The sequence below is a fragment of the Oncorhynchus nerka genome, linkage group LG11 (assembly GCF_034236695.1).
Source record: "Oncorhynchus nerka isolate Pitt River linkage group LG11, Oner_Uvic_2.0, whole genome shotgun sequence".
NCBI classification, from domain to species: domain Eukaryota; kingdom Metazoa; phylum Chordata; class Actinopteri; order Salmoniformes; family Salmonidae; genus Oncorhynchus; species Oncorhynchus nerka.
The window spans coordinates 21,625,212-21,642,029 of record NC_088406.1 but is presented as its reverse complement, the minus strand read 5'-3'; the positions used below and the strand labels follow the sequence as shown (position 1 = coordinate 21,642,029).

Here is a 16,818-nt window from a genome sequence, read left to right as displayed (position 1 = left end):
GTATGTTGATAATGTGTCAACGTTAAATAATGTACGTGCAGCACTGATACTGAGAATGTTTCCTTAGTAACCAAAAACACAGGTCTATTTGGTGTCCCAGTAATACCACACTCAAAATACACTGTTTGCTAAGGTGTTACTCTGTAACTAAACATGCCCAAAGCCCAGAAGGGAATTCCCTCATGGTCTAAGACATTGGTTGCTCCCGTGGGAGACCAGGGTTCATATCCTGCATGTTACACATGGAAAGGTGGGAGGAGTTTCAGGTGTTTCAAGAGGAACCGGTATGAATCACTGTGTGTGTGTGTGTGTGTGTGTGTAAGGTATATAGAAGGCCAATGAGTGAGATGATTAGAAACAAATATTCAAATGCCACTCCACAATGATACAATAACTGACAGATTTTTGTTGACCACTCAGATAGTTGAGACACTAAAAAACAAACCTAGTCAAACATGGTACAGTGGTTCCTTTGGCATCATCAAAAATACATCATCTATATTTTGGGTAACAGTCGTTATACATTGCGTCATCTATACACGTATGCATAAACTAAAGTAGATAAAAGGACATTCAGAAACTTCCAAAGAAATGTCTGTTGGAGGATACAGTGGCAGGATTTAGCAAAGGCATTTACATTATTGTTACCTGATAACATTGCACACTATTTATTATTTTCATCTAGATCATTTTAACTATCATTTTGGCTGGACATCTGACGAAAAACATCATCCCGACTGTCATTGTATAACCCACAGTAAAGCAACGCATGAGGTTCTGTTACAATGGAAGCATTGTTACAGAAAGTACAGACATTTCTCTGTGGGAGTGTTTGTGTATATTATTATCTGTATTTAACTAGGCAAGTCAGATAAGAACACATTCTTATTTACAATGACGGCCTAACCCGGCCAAACGCTAATCTGGACAACGATGGGCCAATGATACAGCCTGGAATCGAACCAGGGTCTGTAGTGACGCCTCTAGCACTGAAATGCAGTGCCTTAGACTGCTGCGCCTCTCGGTCTAAGGCACTGTAAGGAATGTAAGGTGTGTTAGATACCTGTCTGGGCTGGTCAGGGAGACAGGGCTGACTGTAGATATGTTTTAAAGGCTGGAGGATCTCTGTACCTCCCAGGTCAGCCCTCATTTCTTTCACCTTCTGCAGAGCCTCATCCATAGTCTTCTGGCTGTACTCCACACTCTTACTGATGTCCAGATAGATATACACACACAAGGTCAAAGGGTCATTACCACAACATGTTATAGACCCAAGCCATGGACATTTGAATCCTTCCCCTACCTGCTGCAAATTATTAGATGTAAACAAGATTGAAACAGGGGTTGGAAGGAGAAAACACTCACGGAAAGAAGGACTCATAACTGGACCCAAAGCCGATGATGTTGAAGTAGCAGCCCATGGGCAGGCTTTTCAGCAAGAGCAGCAGAGTTTCCTGCAAGAGAGAAGTCCAACAAGTGTCTTTACTCTTCAATAAACCTTATAGGACAGTCTTAAAGAACTAGTACAGAGTAACCACTGTGTATTGGATTTAACTCCAAACTACCTTGTGGTGAATCCTGTGCAGATTGAGCTGTTCATTCACTAGAATAGGGTTGCTGTGTGTGTGTGTGTGTGTGTGTGTGTGTGTGTGTGTGTGTGTGTGTGTGTGTATACCCTGGCACTGCTAATACGGTCCTGTGACCCAGACCCAAGGTGCATGGGGCATTCCATGCTGCCAGAGCGATCCACTACGAACAGGAACTCCCCGTGTGAGGTCATAGATGACATCACATCCTTGGGGAACTCTGGGTACAAGCTCAGCATGACCACTGGGTCACCCATCAGAGAGCCTGGGGGGGTGAGGGGAGAGAAGAGAACGAGAGAAAGAAGGAGAGAAAGACATGTGTCCAACAGTTTTCTCCATTTCTATAGGACGCCTCTCCTTCAGTCTCACCATGTCCCTCTATAAACATGGATGACGGTAGTAGACTAGACTACTCATTGATCTCATATACACCAATCTACAACAGAGTACACCCCCCTCACCTGGCTTGGCAGAAGCCTGTGCTGCCTCTACTATAGCAGTAGGCTGATGGGTGTCTTGGTAATACAACAACAGCTCAACATCCCGGTCAAACTGATGACCTGCAGCCAGACTGACCTGCAGTTAGAACAACATTCACATGAAGGCAGAGCAGTCAGAGAGGGAATTGAACAACTATGAAGGATTCTGATGGTTTATGGTGCTAGTGAGAGTGCAAGCACACAGACATACACAGTGTACACATTCATACGTACGTAAAGCAACACACTTACACATGCATATGAACACACACACACAGTACCGTGGCTTGGGTTTTCTCTGTGTTGAGGTAGTTGAGTGGGTCCAGGGGACAGTTGGACTCTACTCTACAGATGGGATGAGGGGACGACACATGGGCACTGAGGGACAGACTGTAGGGGACAGAACCAGCGGGCACCGAGGACACCTGGGCACTGCCACCACTACCACTGTCTGACCCTTAGAGAGAGATGGGTGAGGGAGAGAGGAAGAGAGAGGGGCGAGAGACCCACAGATTAGAATGTTTTTGTTCCAGCCCAACACTAACACTCCTTTCATCTCATCAACAACTCACCAAGACCTTGATTAATTCATTAAAACGGGACTGTAACTACAGCCTGCACCATCCCCTGTGGGTCTCGAATAGCAGGTCTGAAGACCACTGCCCTATGGGACCAGGTACTGGTTCCTAGTCACACTGCTGCCCACAAGGTTTTTACTTTGTTTTGCACTGCCCTATGATGTATTAGTGGTTTGTGTCTCTATACAGGGCCCCATGTTCTTACCCTGGGGTTGGTAACGGGGGTTGAGCACGGCGGGCAGGCAGAGCCTCAGGCCGTCGTCAGCCTGTACAGCCAGCTCTGTCACATAGTCCAGGCTGACAGAGGCCTTCTCCCCTGGAGGCAGACTGCCCACACTCAGCTTGAACACGTCCGGGCTCTCATCACTCTCCTCCAATAGGAAGGCCTGCTGGCCCGAACTCAATGCATCATCATACTGCTCCTGTGCCTGAGGAGGGACAGAGGAACACAAGGACGCATCATCAGCCTGACACAGTATAGTTACAGTAGCATACATCCAGGGGAGGGTGCCGTCTGACTGACACTAGTCAGGTCAATGGGGTTTGACAGAGTCGCTTTGACAAAGCAGTAGGTTGGGAACCAGTGTTACAGGGTCAAAGTCTAATACTGAGAGCAGAGAGCTGTCAACAAACATCTGAATAACTTTTGAAGGCCCCTAGGTCATAGACTGCTGGTTAACCATAAAGTGATAACAATAAGTAATGGATTGGATTTATATAGAGCCTTTCTACCAACTGAGGTACCACAAGCACTTTACATAGTAAGGGGGAAACTCATCTCATCCACCATCAATGTGTGGTACCCAGCAACCATTTTGTACCAGAATGCTCACCACACACCAGATAACATGGTGGAGGTGAGGATAATTATTAGGTTGCCATGGAACTGAGTTGCTCTTAAACTGTGTAGTAACGCTCTAATTACACTAGTAACAACATTTGTACTAACATATTATTGATTGGTATTAACATGAAATCAACCCAAGTCCTGCAATAAATTATACTTTTGTAGATCTCAGAAAATTTCATAAAAATGTCTATAGTTGCATTTGTCTCATTATTGACTTGTCATCTCTCCTCACCTTCTGTTTCTCCTGAACCTCAGCCACCACCTCAGTCTGTCCTATCTTTGCGCTGAACCTGCAGACAGCAGCCTCTCCCGGCAGAGGGAAAACAAAGATGGCCTCCAGAGGGCTCTGCTCCTGGTTCTCATACTGCAGAGTGGAGCTCACAGTGGCCACATGCCCCTGCACACTCACTTCCACAGCAATACTCTTCAGAGGCACTGAGAGAGGTAGGGATGGATGGAGCAACAGATGGAAGAGAGAACTGACAATGACAATGTTTGGGAACAACTTGGAAATAGTCAATGTAATTCATGGCTCATCTCATGTAAATGTTTAATTTAGTGAAAAACAATATAAATGTGGTGAAATGTTCTGAAGTATTTATTTCATAAAAAGGAAGAGAAACAGACACTGGAAGTAAACAATCATGTCTGCTTTCAAACCGTACCTGGTTCATTCTTGACAGTAACCAATCCACAGCAGTTCTCCATTTTGGCTCCTGTATGGAGAAGTCAGGTGTCATATCATTGTCCTTTTACCGGCGTCTTACATGAATAAAGTTAATTGCAGTACAACAGTAAACAGCTAATGGTAATATGCCAAGTGTCTATGATGAATTGTTTTATAAAGGCAGCCACAGAATGAAACCACTGACAGTAGGATGACAGTCATTGAGAGGTTTATCTAACCATGTTGGCAGGGCTCTCCAACAATATTCCCTAAAAACATTTTTTACCACGGAGCAAATTTCAAGTCTGCTGAAAGCAAACGGGACATGTTTTAAATATTGTGTAACTTCCAGCGCGCGTTTAATTGTGAACACCGAGGCTGGACCCACTTTCAGTTACAGTTTTAACCGTGGCCAAGTAGGCTACAGTGGCCATTTGATCCTACTGAAGGTCTACCAGAGTGGCCTACCATCAAAACAATAGAGAAAAATGCATCCCATAACATGTTAACATGGAAATAGCTGTTCAATCATTCAGCCTTTTTATTACAACACATCTGTCATAGTTGTTTTCTTTACTAAAGTAGAGCTTTATTATTATTGCTAAAGGTACAGCATAGGTGTAAACATAACTGTTTTAGCAAGAGATTACCTAAGAAAGTAGTAGAAATATGCAGAAAGTAGTTTTACATTTACATTACATTTAAGTCATTTAGCAGACGCTCTTATCCAGAGCGACTTACAAATTGGTGCATTCACCTTATGACATCCAGTGGAACAGCCACTTTACAATAGTGCATCTAAATCTTTTAAGGGGGTGAGAGGGATTACTTTATCCTATCCTAGGCATTCCTTAAAGAGGTGGGGTTTCAGGTGTCTCCGGAAGGTGGTGATTGACTCCGCTGTCCTGGCGTCGTGAGGGAGTTTGTTCCACCATTGGGGGGCCAGAGCAGCGAACAGTTTTGACTGGGCTGAGCGGGAACTGTACTTCCTCAGTGGTAGGGAGGCGAGCAGGCCAGAGGTGGATGAACGCAGTGCCCTTGTTTGGGTGTAGGGCCTGATCAGAGCCTGGAGGTACTGAGGTGCCGTTCCCCTCACAGCTCCGTAGGCAAGCACCATGGTCTTGTAGCGGATGCGAGCTTCAACTGGAAGCCAGTGGAGAGAGCGGAGGAGCGGGGTGACGTGAGAGAACTTGGAAGGTTGAACACCAGACGGGCTGCGGCGTTCTGGATGAGTTGTAGGGGTTTAATGGCACAGGCAGGGAGCCCAGCCAACAGCGAGTTGCAGTAATCCAGACGGGAGATGACAAGTGCCTGGATTAGGACCTGCGCCGCTTCCTGTGTGAGGCAGGGTCGTACTCTGCGGATGTTGTAGAGCATGAACCTACAGGAACGGGCCACCGCCTTGATGTTAGTTGAGAACGACAGGGTGTTGTCCAGGATCACGTAAAGGTTCTTAGCGCTCTGGGAGGAGGACACAATGGAGTTGTCAACCGTGATGGCGAGATCATGGAACGGGCAGTCCTTCCCGGGAGGAAGAGCAGCTCCGTCTTGCCGAGGTTCAGCTTGAGGTGGTGATCCGTCATCCACACTGATATGTCTGCCAGACATGCAGAGATGCGATTCGCCACCTGGTCATCAGAAGGGGAAAGGAGAAGATTAATTGTGTGTCGTCTGCATAGCAATGATAGGAGAGACCATGTGAGGTTATGACAGAGCCAAGTGACTTGGTGTATAGCGAGAATAGGAGAGGGCCTAGAACAGAGCCCTGGGGACACCAGTGGTGAGAGCACGTGGTGTGGAGACGGATTCTCGCCACGCCACCTGGTAGGAGCGACCTGTCAGGTAGGACGCAATCCAAGCGTGGGCCGCGCCGGAAATGCCCAACTCGGAGAGGGTGGAGAGGAGGATCTGATGGTTCACAGTATCGAAGGCAGCCGATAGGTCTAGAAGGATGAGAGCAGAGGAGAGAGAGTTAGCTTTAGCAGTGCGGAGCGCCTCCGTGATACAGAGAAGAGCAGTCTCAGTTGAATGACTAGTCTTGAAACCTGACTGATTTGGATCAAGAAGGTCATTCTGAGAGAGATAGCGGGAGAGCTGGCCAAGGACGGCACGTTCAAGAGTTTTGGAGAGAAAAGAAAGAAGGGATACTGGTCTGTAGTTGTTGACATCGGAGGGATCGAGTGTAGGTTTTTCAGAAGGGGTGCAACTCTCGCTCTCTTGAAGACGGAAGGGACGTAGCCAGCGGTCAGGGATGAGTTGATGAGCGAGGTGAGGTAAGGGAGAAGGTCTCCGGAAATGGTCTGGAGAAGAGAGGAGGGGATAGGGTCAAGCGGGCAGGTTGTTGGGCGGCCGGCCGTCACAAGACGCGAGATTTCATCTGGAGAGAGAGGGGAGAAAGAGGTCAGAGCACAGGGTAGGGCAGTGTGAGCAGAACCAGCGGTGTCGTTTGACTTAGCAAACGAGGATCGGATGTCATCGACCTTCTTTTCAAAATGGTTGACGAAGTCATCTGCAGAGAGGGAGGAGGGGGGGAGGGGGAGGAGGATTCAGGAGGGAGGAGAAGGTGGAAAAGAGCTTCCTAGGGTTAGAGGTTTTGAATGCATTTTATTGAAGGAAAACAATAACAGTCAAACGATTTTGGCAACATAGTGATATATTCTTATATACTGCACAATGAGTAATTCAACTACAAAATACTAGTCTTCTCCCATTTTTTTTACTATTGCCCCCACCCACAAGGTGTGTAAACAACAATAAATACAAATACAATAAGATACATACAAAACAAAAACTTGAAGAACATAAATCAATCAACTCTAATTAGCACATGTAGGACAATATGCAAGTGTGTGTGCATGGACTTTGCAGATGTATTTCTCACATGTGCAGTACATCGTATTTGTTTTACAGTCCTTCTTTAGGGGGGCAGAATTGGCATCTCCTCTTCTTGCCCGCCCCAGCTGCAGCCTCAGGTGGATCAGAACAGCTTTCACAAGCACTGCAGAGGCTGCTGTACGGGGAAGGCGCTCCCTTCTTTGAATGTGTGGTGTTACAAGTGCCTTTCCCATCTGCTCCGGAAACACCCTCCTCTTGTTCCGCTTATCAGGCATCCAGGTAGGGTTGATCTTGTTCCATATCACAAAGGCATTGTAACATCATTGACGTTATGGAAGATGACCAGGGGCCAGTCATACTCCTGCAGCTTTAAGTCCCAATTACCTTGTCCAGGTTTTCCGCGCCTCATTTGTTGTGGTTGTAGTCCAGGATGATGGCTGGCTTCATGTCCTCACGATCACAGATCTCAGCCGTTTTGTGCAGTGCTCAGGAGGACCACATTCTTGTTCCTCTTTGGGACCTTTTCAAGCACTTAACTGTAATTTTCAAAGACCTACATTTGATGTTTAATCGTTTTAATAGCCGACAGAAGAAAAAAAATGAAACAAATAAACATTACCACATTCTAAATGTCAGAATAATGTGGGCATTGCCTGACTAAATAGACAGCATCCTGCTGTAAAATAGGGACCTTGTAGCAGTCATAAGGACAAAGATTTTGCAGTAATCAGGCAGATAGAGGTGCAAATGAATATTGGATTTATTTACACAGCGCTGGTGATGACATGATAAATGTAGAATTCAATTATATTTACAAACTTCTGACTTTAAAATGTGAGCATTCAAAACAAAAAGGGCCTCTTCTCAAGCAAAACCTAACCTAACCATACAAGGCACAGGTAGAGACTCCTAGGCTTAAATGCAGCCTCCCCATTGAGTTACCATACGTGAACAACCCAAACATTTGGCCATACCTATTCTTGGTGCACAGGCCAGGTATATCTATGCATGCTCAAGCATGCGCGTTCACACATTAAACATTATGGACAAACCAGACATATGCTCTCCAAACAAAGGAATTGACGCAATCGAGATTGCACCGTTTATTTTTACTTAACTAGGCAAGTCAGTAAAGAACAAATTCTTATTTACAATGACAGCCTACCCCAGCCAAACCCTAACACGGATGACTTTGGGCCAATTGTGCGCCGCCCTATGGTACTCCCAATCACGGCCGGTTGTGATACAGCCTGGAATCTAACCTGGGTCCGTAGTGACGCCTCTAGCACTGAGATGCAGTGCCTTAGACAACTGCACCACTCGGAGCCCATATAAATAAACAAGAAAACAAAGACTGCACTGTCCAAATGTTTCAACACTCATAAGATCCCAAAATGAGTAGTGAACATATTTGAATTCATCAAAACTGTAGTTCCAGTTCTTAAGAATGGGGGAGCGGAGGTAGGAGTACATTCATTCAGGCAATTCATGCTTTGGTCTGCATGCCAGTGTTAGTTCCTGTTGGATTGGGTTGGGAAGGGATGGAATGGCATCACAGAGAGAAGTCAATGGCCAGGGAAAGCTCCACACAGCCAGTCCAGGTCACATGGTCAGAATGGTATAAAAAGGCAGTCCTGACTGGTTGGGAAAGAAGGCCTTTGACAGCTGTGCCAAGAAAGTGCTCATTCATTGAGGCAGAATGCTTTAGTGCAAATGGATTGGATTGAACTAAGCCTGGGGATCTGCCATTGAACTATTGAACTGCAATTGAACTGCCATTGAACTGCCATTGAACTGCCATTGAAGTTGTAAGAAGGTTTCCCTGTCGGCTCTAACATGGGTTGGAAAAAGGTACCCATATAGTATTACCATTTGCACCTGCTATCAGTTCAAGTAAAACAGTCCTTGGTTAAGGTTGTATTATTCCAATGGAAGTTTATGAATTGTTCTGGATGAAGAAAGAGCATCTTCTACTCCATCTTGTGGTCAGTTACACACACACTTCCAATGTAGCTCTGCAATGTCTTCTGCAACACATGCTATTGAAGTTGAAATGTACAATGATTAGGTAAAGGGTTAGGGTAGGGATGTCCCAAGGATTCAACCAACATTATTTTTGCCAGACAGAGACTATCTATGGCAGGGTTCCCTAGATGGTGACCCACAGATCAGTCAACAAATTATTTGTAATTATGTTCAGGTCCCCATCCATCTACTCAAGAAAAATATGTCCTGTGGCTGAATCTAGTTGATGATCCCTGATATACAGGCTGTGTGTGTTTTTTAAACTGGCACTGACAGGGATGATCATCTGGCCTGGAGTGTTTAGCTTAACTGAGCAGCCCTGTACGTGGAACCCTGACCCACGCACCGACAGGGGCATTCCCGTGCTAATGTTGCTTCTTCATTAAATTGGTTTAAGTTTGTATCAAGCCCTGGTTGATCATGCATCAGAACTGCTGGTTGCTGAAAAAGAACATTGCTTTGTACAGTAATACAATATTGGTCTTTCCAGAACATACAGTAATTCCTGAAAAAACAGAAGCTTTGTGCAGAAATGTACATTTTCAAGCATGAAGTTATTGTTAACAACAAAGTATGAAACCACAGCAGCCTGATGCAATAATGTCAATATATGTCCAGCCAGTGTAATCTCTGGTTGAACTGGTCAAATAAAATGGAATGCAATAGTCAATAATAAATAGTACTGTTAGGAGATTTGGAGAGACCGGGTAAGTCAATTACTAATACTCTTAGTAAAAGTATCTATCTTCAACACGCAATCTGTAGATTCTATTCGATTAGATAGATTGAAATTGTACATTAAACATCACAGCATAGTTGAAAGATATGTGTTGCGTAGAAACACGAAGTGGGTGGCCAGCAGAGATAGATGGGATGGGCTGAGGGAAGCTGAGGGTTGGTGTGTGGAATTGGAGACAAGTGGGAGTGAAGTTGCTGTGTGAGAGAGAGATAGATGGGATGGGCTGAGGGATGGTATGTGGAATTGGAGACAAGTGGGAGTGAAGTTGCTGTGTGAGAGAGAGATAGATGGGATGGGCTGAGGGTTGGGATGGGGAATTGGAGACAAGTGGGAGTGAAGTTGCTGTGTGAGAGAGAGATAGATGGGATGGGCTGAGGGATGGTATGTGGAATTGGAGACAAGTGGGAGTGAAGTTGCTGTGTGAGAGAGAGATAGATGGGATGGGCTGAGGGATGGTATGTGGAATTGGAGACAAGTGGGAGTGAAGTTGCTGTGTGAGAGAGATATAGATGGGATGGGCTGAGGGATGGTATGTGGAATTGGAGACAAGTGGGAGTGAAGTTGCTGTGTGAGAGAGAGAGAAAAAAAAAGTCTAAATAAAACATAGTAAAAGTAGAATGACACTAAGTGGCCGTGTTTTTACAACTAATGCCGGTTTGCCTGAGGCTGATGCCATGCAGGTGTTTGACACTAAGTGGCCGTGTTTTTACAACTAATGCCGGTTTGCCTGAGGCTGATGCCATGCAGGTGTTTGACACTAAGTGGCCGTGTTTTTACAACTAATGCCGGTTTGCCTGAGGCTGATGCCATGCAGGTGTTTGACACTAAGTGGCCGTGTTTTTACAACTAATGCCGGTTTGCCTGAGGCTGATGCCATGCAGGTGTTTGACACTAAGTGGCCGTGTTTTTACAACTAATGCCGGTTTGCCTGAGGCTGATGCCATGCAGGTGTTTGACACTAAGTGGCCGTGTTTTTACAACTAATGCCGGTTTGCCTGAGGCTGATGCCATGCAGGTGTTTGACACTAAGTGGCCGTGTTTTTACAACTAATGCCGGTGTGCCTGAGGCTGATGCCATGCAGGTGTTTGTACACATGCATATACACACACTCGCATTCAAATAAACACATACAAGAACACACACATACATGTAATAGTGCCAGACATGCACACAAACATAAAGTAGGCATCGCTGTTATGATTTCAGTTGTCCTTGATGTCCTTTGTTTAAAATCTATTCTAAAAAAATATATTTAAAAAAAAATTGTTGTTTGCTGTTTTCTTCGGTCTTTTTTCTCATTAGTTCATTCTCTTGGTTGTTGGTGCAGTCGGGGGGTTCTTGGGGATGGGGAACTGTGGGGGGGATCTTGGAGGGTTCGGGTTTCACAAGATTGTGATCATGAAAAAGGAAACTTACATATTTTATATCACTATCATGCACACGCATCCTCACATAAGGATGGCTCTGTTGCGGAAAGACATACATGTTTGATAGTGTCTTGATGCTGTATTGTTTGTCCTTAATGTTCTAATACTTTAATGTTACCCCTTCCTTGTGTTTTTTGTAATAAATAATCATTTAAAAAATATATATATAGTCAATAATGTCAGGAGGTAGGCCTACCTGCCACCTGGAGGTCAGGTATCTCATCTTTCAGAGATTTAGGCTACCACAAACAGAGTTACAGATGCAAGTAAACGTTTCACACTAGTTTGATCAACCAGGATTATATAAACATTTTGCAAGAAGCTTCTCAGAACAAACACACACACTTGCATTTAGGCTACTTTATCCCATAATACCTGAGGTAGAATATGCAATAGTGCAACATTAACCACAGCAGATAAATAAGTTAGAGCCTGTGATTCATGTCTGTTCAGGGGAGACCAGGGGCAATTGTAACCGGAAGCAAATGAAACAAATGAAATGAATTTCTACAAACCGATACAAGCTAGAGTGATGAAACTCACTCAGTACGCCCATTTTTGTCCTATCCCTGCTTGAAAAGTGTCTCACTATCTGCATGTTTTATGGGCAAATGTTTGCGCTTTGGGGGTGGGGGGGCGACTATGTCATTGTACTGTTCTGAGCATTAACGTCTATATGTTGGATAGCATGAATGACATGACTATTGTTGTCTCTTGCTAGGCACGTGAGGTTGTCAAGACTGCTAGGGTTGGAGCAATTGTAGCGCAGTATTAAAATGATCCTGAGCCAAGCAGCTGAATTATGAAAACAAGTGATTTTAACCTGAAGATGGTACGAATTCTACAAAAAATGTATTTAAATAGCCTTGCTGTCCTGTAGAGCAATGGTTTCCCAACCTTATTCAGTTAATGTAACACCAAGTACATTTTGCTCTGTTCAGAGTACCACTGAAGTACCCCCTTATGTATATTTTATCAGTAGGCCTATGGTCTCATGAGTCTTCTCAAGTACCCCCTGTGGATGGGCCAAGTACTCCCAGAAGTGGAAAGCCAAATAAGTTGCAAACAATATATTCTGGGCACCATCAGACTACTCAAGATGTTTTGAGAGGAACAAAATGTTCATGCAGAAACAGGGGTGTAACTGTAAATATTGGTTATGTAAAGAAATAGCTATATACGATGATGATGATGATGATGAATGAAATGTAGCCTAGGAAGCCAATAATGGGATATGCACTATGCTAGATATGCACATTGGCTGCCTAGGCTAGATCATTTGCTAATTCATAAACTTTAATGATATACAGTGCATGACACAAGTAATATTTCCAACAATTGTTTCCAGACAGACTATTTTGCATATAATTCACTGTGTCACAATTCCAGTGGGTCAGAAGTTTACATACACTAAGTTGACTGTGCCTTTAAACAGCTGGAAAAATTCCAGAAAATTATGTCATGGCTTTAGAAGCTTGGAGATGTACCTGTGGATGTATTTCAAGGCCTACCTTCAAACTCAGTGCCTCTTTGCTTGACATCATGGGAAAATCCCAAAAAGAAATCAGCCAAGACCTCAGAATTGTATTTTTAGACCTCCAGAAGTCTGGTTCATCCTTGGTAGCAATTTCCAAACGCCTGAAGGTACCACGTTCATCTGTACAAACAATAGTACGCAAGTATAAACACCATGGGACCACGCAGCCGTCATACCGCTCAGGAAGGAGACGCCTTCTGTCTCCTAGAGATTAACGTACTTTGGTGCGAAAGGTGCAAATCAATCCCAGAACAACATCAAAGGACCTTGTGAAGATGCTGAAGGAATATCCACAGTAAAACGAGTCCTATATCAACATAACCTGAAAGGCCGCTCAGCAAGGAAGAAGCCACTGCTCCAAAACTGCCATAAAAAAGCCAGACTACGGTTTCCAACTGCACATGGGGACAAAGATTGTACTTTTTGGAGAAATGCCCTCTGGTCTGATGAAACAAAAATATAACTGTTTGGCGATAATCACCATCGTTATTTTTGGAGGAAAAAGGGGAGGCTTGCAAGCCGAAAAACACCATCCCAACCGTGAAGCACAGGGGTGGCAGCATCATGTTGTGGGGATGTTTTGCTGCAGTAGTAACTGGTGCACTTCACAAAATAGATGGCATCATGAGGTGGGAAAATTGTGGATATATTTAAGTAACATCAAGACATCAGTCAGGAAGTTAAAGCTTGGTCGCAAATGGGTCTTCCAAATGGACAATGACCCCAAGCATACTTCCAAAGTTGTGGCAAAATGGCTTAAGGACAACAAAGTCAAGGTATTGGAGTGGCCAACAAAGCCCTGACCTCAATCCTACTTAACTTTAATATGGAAAGCTACCTGAAACATTTGACCCAAGTTAAACAATTTAAAGGCAACGCTACCAAATACTAATTGAGTGTATGTAAACCTCTGACCCATTGGGTATGTAATTAAATAAATAAAGGCTGAAATAAAATCACTATTATTCTGACATTTCACATTCTTAAAATAAAGTGGTGATCCTAACTGACCTAAGACAGGGAACTTTTACTATGATTAAATGTCCGGAATTGTGAAACTGAGTTTAAATGTATTTGGCTAAGGTGTATGTGAACTTCTGACTTCAACAATATAAATTAAGTGAGTTTATTTTTTAAGTTTATCAGGGGGTGCTGCAGCACCCTCAACAACCCTACTTCAAGCAGCTATGGATGGAAGTGTCTTACATAAGAAAATGACTGGCCTAGTTCAAGGGGGCTCCGGGCAATAGAGTAACACACACAAAATCACAATTGCCTCTGGTCTCCCCAAAATGATTAATTTCTTAACGTTCTGTAACGTTGCGCACTCTAGAACAGACACGGAGGCGTGGTCACTTTGCTCGTTGCTCCGCTGTCATTGCGTTAATTCTAGCAACCTAAACCTCCATAAAATACATCCATAAAATAAGTATGGTATGATATGTGGATGTGGATGTAATCGAAATTAATGGCTATTTTTGGCTAACATTTATTGGCCACCAACATTAATAAGCAAAGTAGGTTCATGCCATTTCAACATATGTTGAATATTTTGAGATAAATAGGCGAATCATCCCCAAACTACGCAGTCATGTAACATATTACCTTGAAATATGTGATAGGCTAGTTTTCAATGATTTCCTTTTACTGGTCCTGGAGATAAAATCCAACCGTTTCAACGTTCGTGTAGCATTAATATCAGAGTAGGCTACTTCTTCCTGGTATATAAAGATTAACGTCAATAGAAAACATTGCGCAATCATCTCATTGGCCAGTGTTCATAGTCACGCCTGCTATCTTCCTTACCATTGGTGAAAAGACACATTGGGCCTATTCAACCAATCGTTGTATTTGCGTCTGTAGTGCAGTTTTTTTCTACCTTATGCTTTAAACGTATCATTAGGCACATGTTTCAATTGGCTATAGCAATTTGTCAATGGACTGAACACTAAACATAGCTGCCTGGTCATTGTGCTTGTAGACAGTCAATTCATTAGATATCTTCTGTCAGATTGAAGTACGGTGTTACGACATTCTGCTGCCCATATTAGGTTTAATAAGACGTTATGGTTTTCTTTCACTAAAGCAGAAAAAACGAAAAGGCTTTTAGAGATGAAGTGAGTTGAAAATAGGTCTGGGCACTGTTGAAGCAGCTAAGAATAGTGGGTTGTAGGGTTGATCTGACGGTGTGAAGGATGTATTGGGAGTATCCCTGCAACTCCAGGGGAGGTTAGATTCCGAAGCGTCGTCCAGAGTGTGTTCCCGAAAACAATCATCCTAGAGTGTCTGTGTGGGCGCTATTCTAGCCTACTCATCCTCATAAGGAGGTACCGAACCACTCCTCATGGACCCTATTAATCAGGTGTGTTCAACAGTGGCGAAAAAGGTACCCAATTGTCATACTTGAGTGAAGATTCATTAATAGAAAATGACTCAAGTAAAAGTCACCCAGTAAAATACTACTTGTGAAAAAGTCTAAAAGTATGTGGTTTTACATACAGCAAATGTAATGGCTAAAATATACTTAAGTATCCAAAGTAAAAGTAATTTCAAATTCCTTATATTAAACAAATGAGACAGCACAATTAAAAAAAAATGGAAAGCCAGGGCACGCTCCAAAACTAAGACATAATTTACAAGCGAAGCATTTGTGTTTAGTGAGTCTGCCAGATTCAGAGGCAGAGGCAGTGGAGATGACCAGAGATGTTCTCTTGATAAGTGTGTGAATTGCACCATTTCCCTGTCCTGCTAAGCATTCAAAATGTAACTACTATTTCTGGGTGTCAGGGAAAATGTATGGAGTAAAAAGTAGTAAATGTATGGAGTAAAAATAATTTTTGTATTTTAAATTGAACCTTTATTTATCTAGGCAAGTCAGTTAAGAACAAATTCATATTTACAATGACAGCCTACTGGGGAAAGTGGGTTAACTGCCTTGTTCAGGGGCAGAATGACAGATTTTTACCTTGTCGGCTCAGGATTTGATCCAGCAGTTGCTGGATTTCAGTTACTGGCCCAATGCTCCAACCACTAGGCTACCTGCAGAGAGTAAAAGTTGTCCAAAATATAAATAATAAAGTAAAGTACAGATACCCCAGCGACGACACGGATAGTATAGAGCTGGCTGACTTCTCCGTGCGTCAGCAGGACAGAGCAGATACGTCTGGTAAAACGAAGGGCGGGGAAGTGTGTATATTTGTCAATAACTGTTGGTGCGCGATGTCTAATATTAAGGAAGTCTCGAGGTATTGCTCGCCTGAGGTAGAATACTTCATAAGCTGTAGACCACACTATCTATATTATTCGTAGCCATCTATTTACCACCACAAACCGATGTTGGCACTAAGACCGCACTCAACGAGCTGAATAAAACCATTAGCAAACAAGAAAATGCTCATCCAGAAGTGGTTCTCCTAGCGGCCGGGGACTTTAATGCAGGCAAAGTTAAATCCTTTTTACCTAATTTCTACCAGAATGTCACAAGTGCAACCAGAGGGAAAAAAGTATACTATACGCAACAGGACTATTTTGCTAGCACAGAATGGAACATGTTCCGGGATTCACCCATGGCATTGAGGAGTACACTACCTCAGTCCCCAGTTTCATCAATAAGTGCATCGACGACTTCGTCCCCACAGTGATCGTACATACATTTCCCAACCAGGATCCATGAATTACAGGCAACATTCCAAGCTAAAGGCTAGAGGTGCCTCTTTCAAGGAGCTGGACACTAATCTGGACGCTTATGCCCTCAGACGAACCATGAAACAGCCAAAGCGTCAATACAGGACTAAGATTGAATCCTACTACACCGGCTCCGACGCTCATCAGATGTGCAGGGCATCTCTGGTCATCTCCACTGCCTCTGATCTGGCAGACTCACTAAACACAAATGCTTCGCTTGTAAATTATGTCTTAGTGTTGGAGTGGGGGAGAGGAGGGATATAGAGATTAAGACCGAGTGGGAAAGACGAGGGTCGATGATAAGATGGGGGTACCCACAGTACTATATATATCAAATCATACTACATAGCTTCACAGTTTCTGTTAATGGAGCATCATAGCAGTCTTGCCTGTAAATAGTGGCACATTCC

The 16,818-nt window shown here is 43.7% G+C and overlaps 2 protein-coding genes across 6 annotated transcripts in view; both read right to left on the bottom strand.

The window, feature by feature from the left end:
* LOC115136601 (von Willebrand factor A domain-containing protein 5A-like) overlaps window positions 1-14,459 on the bottom strand; it is a 27,283-nt gene extending 12,824 nt beyond the window's left edge. For all 5 annotated transcript variants that reach the window (XM_029672149.2, XM_029672153.2, XM_029672151.2 and 2 more), the window contains exons 1-9: window positions 14,330-14,459; window positions 4,159-4,209; window positions 3,726-3,928; window positions 2,849-3,071; window positions 2,347-2,522; window positions 2,048-2,162; window positions 1,676-1,851; window positions 1,366-1,454; window positions 1,064-1,208 (exon numbers count right to left, since the gene is read on the bottom strand). In XM_029672149.2, coding sequence (XP_029528009.1) covers window positions 1,064-1,208; window positions 1,366-1,454; window positions 1,676-1,851; window positions 2,048-2,162; window positions 2,347-2,522; window positions 2,849-3,071; window positions 3,726-3,928; window positions 4,159-4,201 — 1,170 coding nt within the window. In that variant the 5' untranslated portion in view covers window positions 4,202-4,209; window positions 14,330-14,459. The remainder of the gene's footprint in view (window positions 1-1,063; window positions 1,209-1,365; window positions 1,455-1,675; window positions 1,852-2,047; window positions 2,163-2,346; window positions 2,523-2,848; window positions 3,072-3,725; window positions 3,929-4,158; window positions 4,210-14,329) is intronic.
* Window positions 11,059-16,818, bottom strand: part of LOC135573868 (von Willebrand factor A domain-containing protein 5A-like) — an 18,217-nt gene continuing 12,457 nt past the window's right edge. Inside the window, exon 5 of the mRNA XM_065024048.1 lies at window positions 11,059-11,112. Coding sequence (XP_064880120.1) covers window positions 11,059-11,112 — 54 coding nt within the window. The remainder of the gene's footprint in view (window positions 11,113-16,818) is intronic.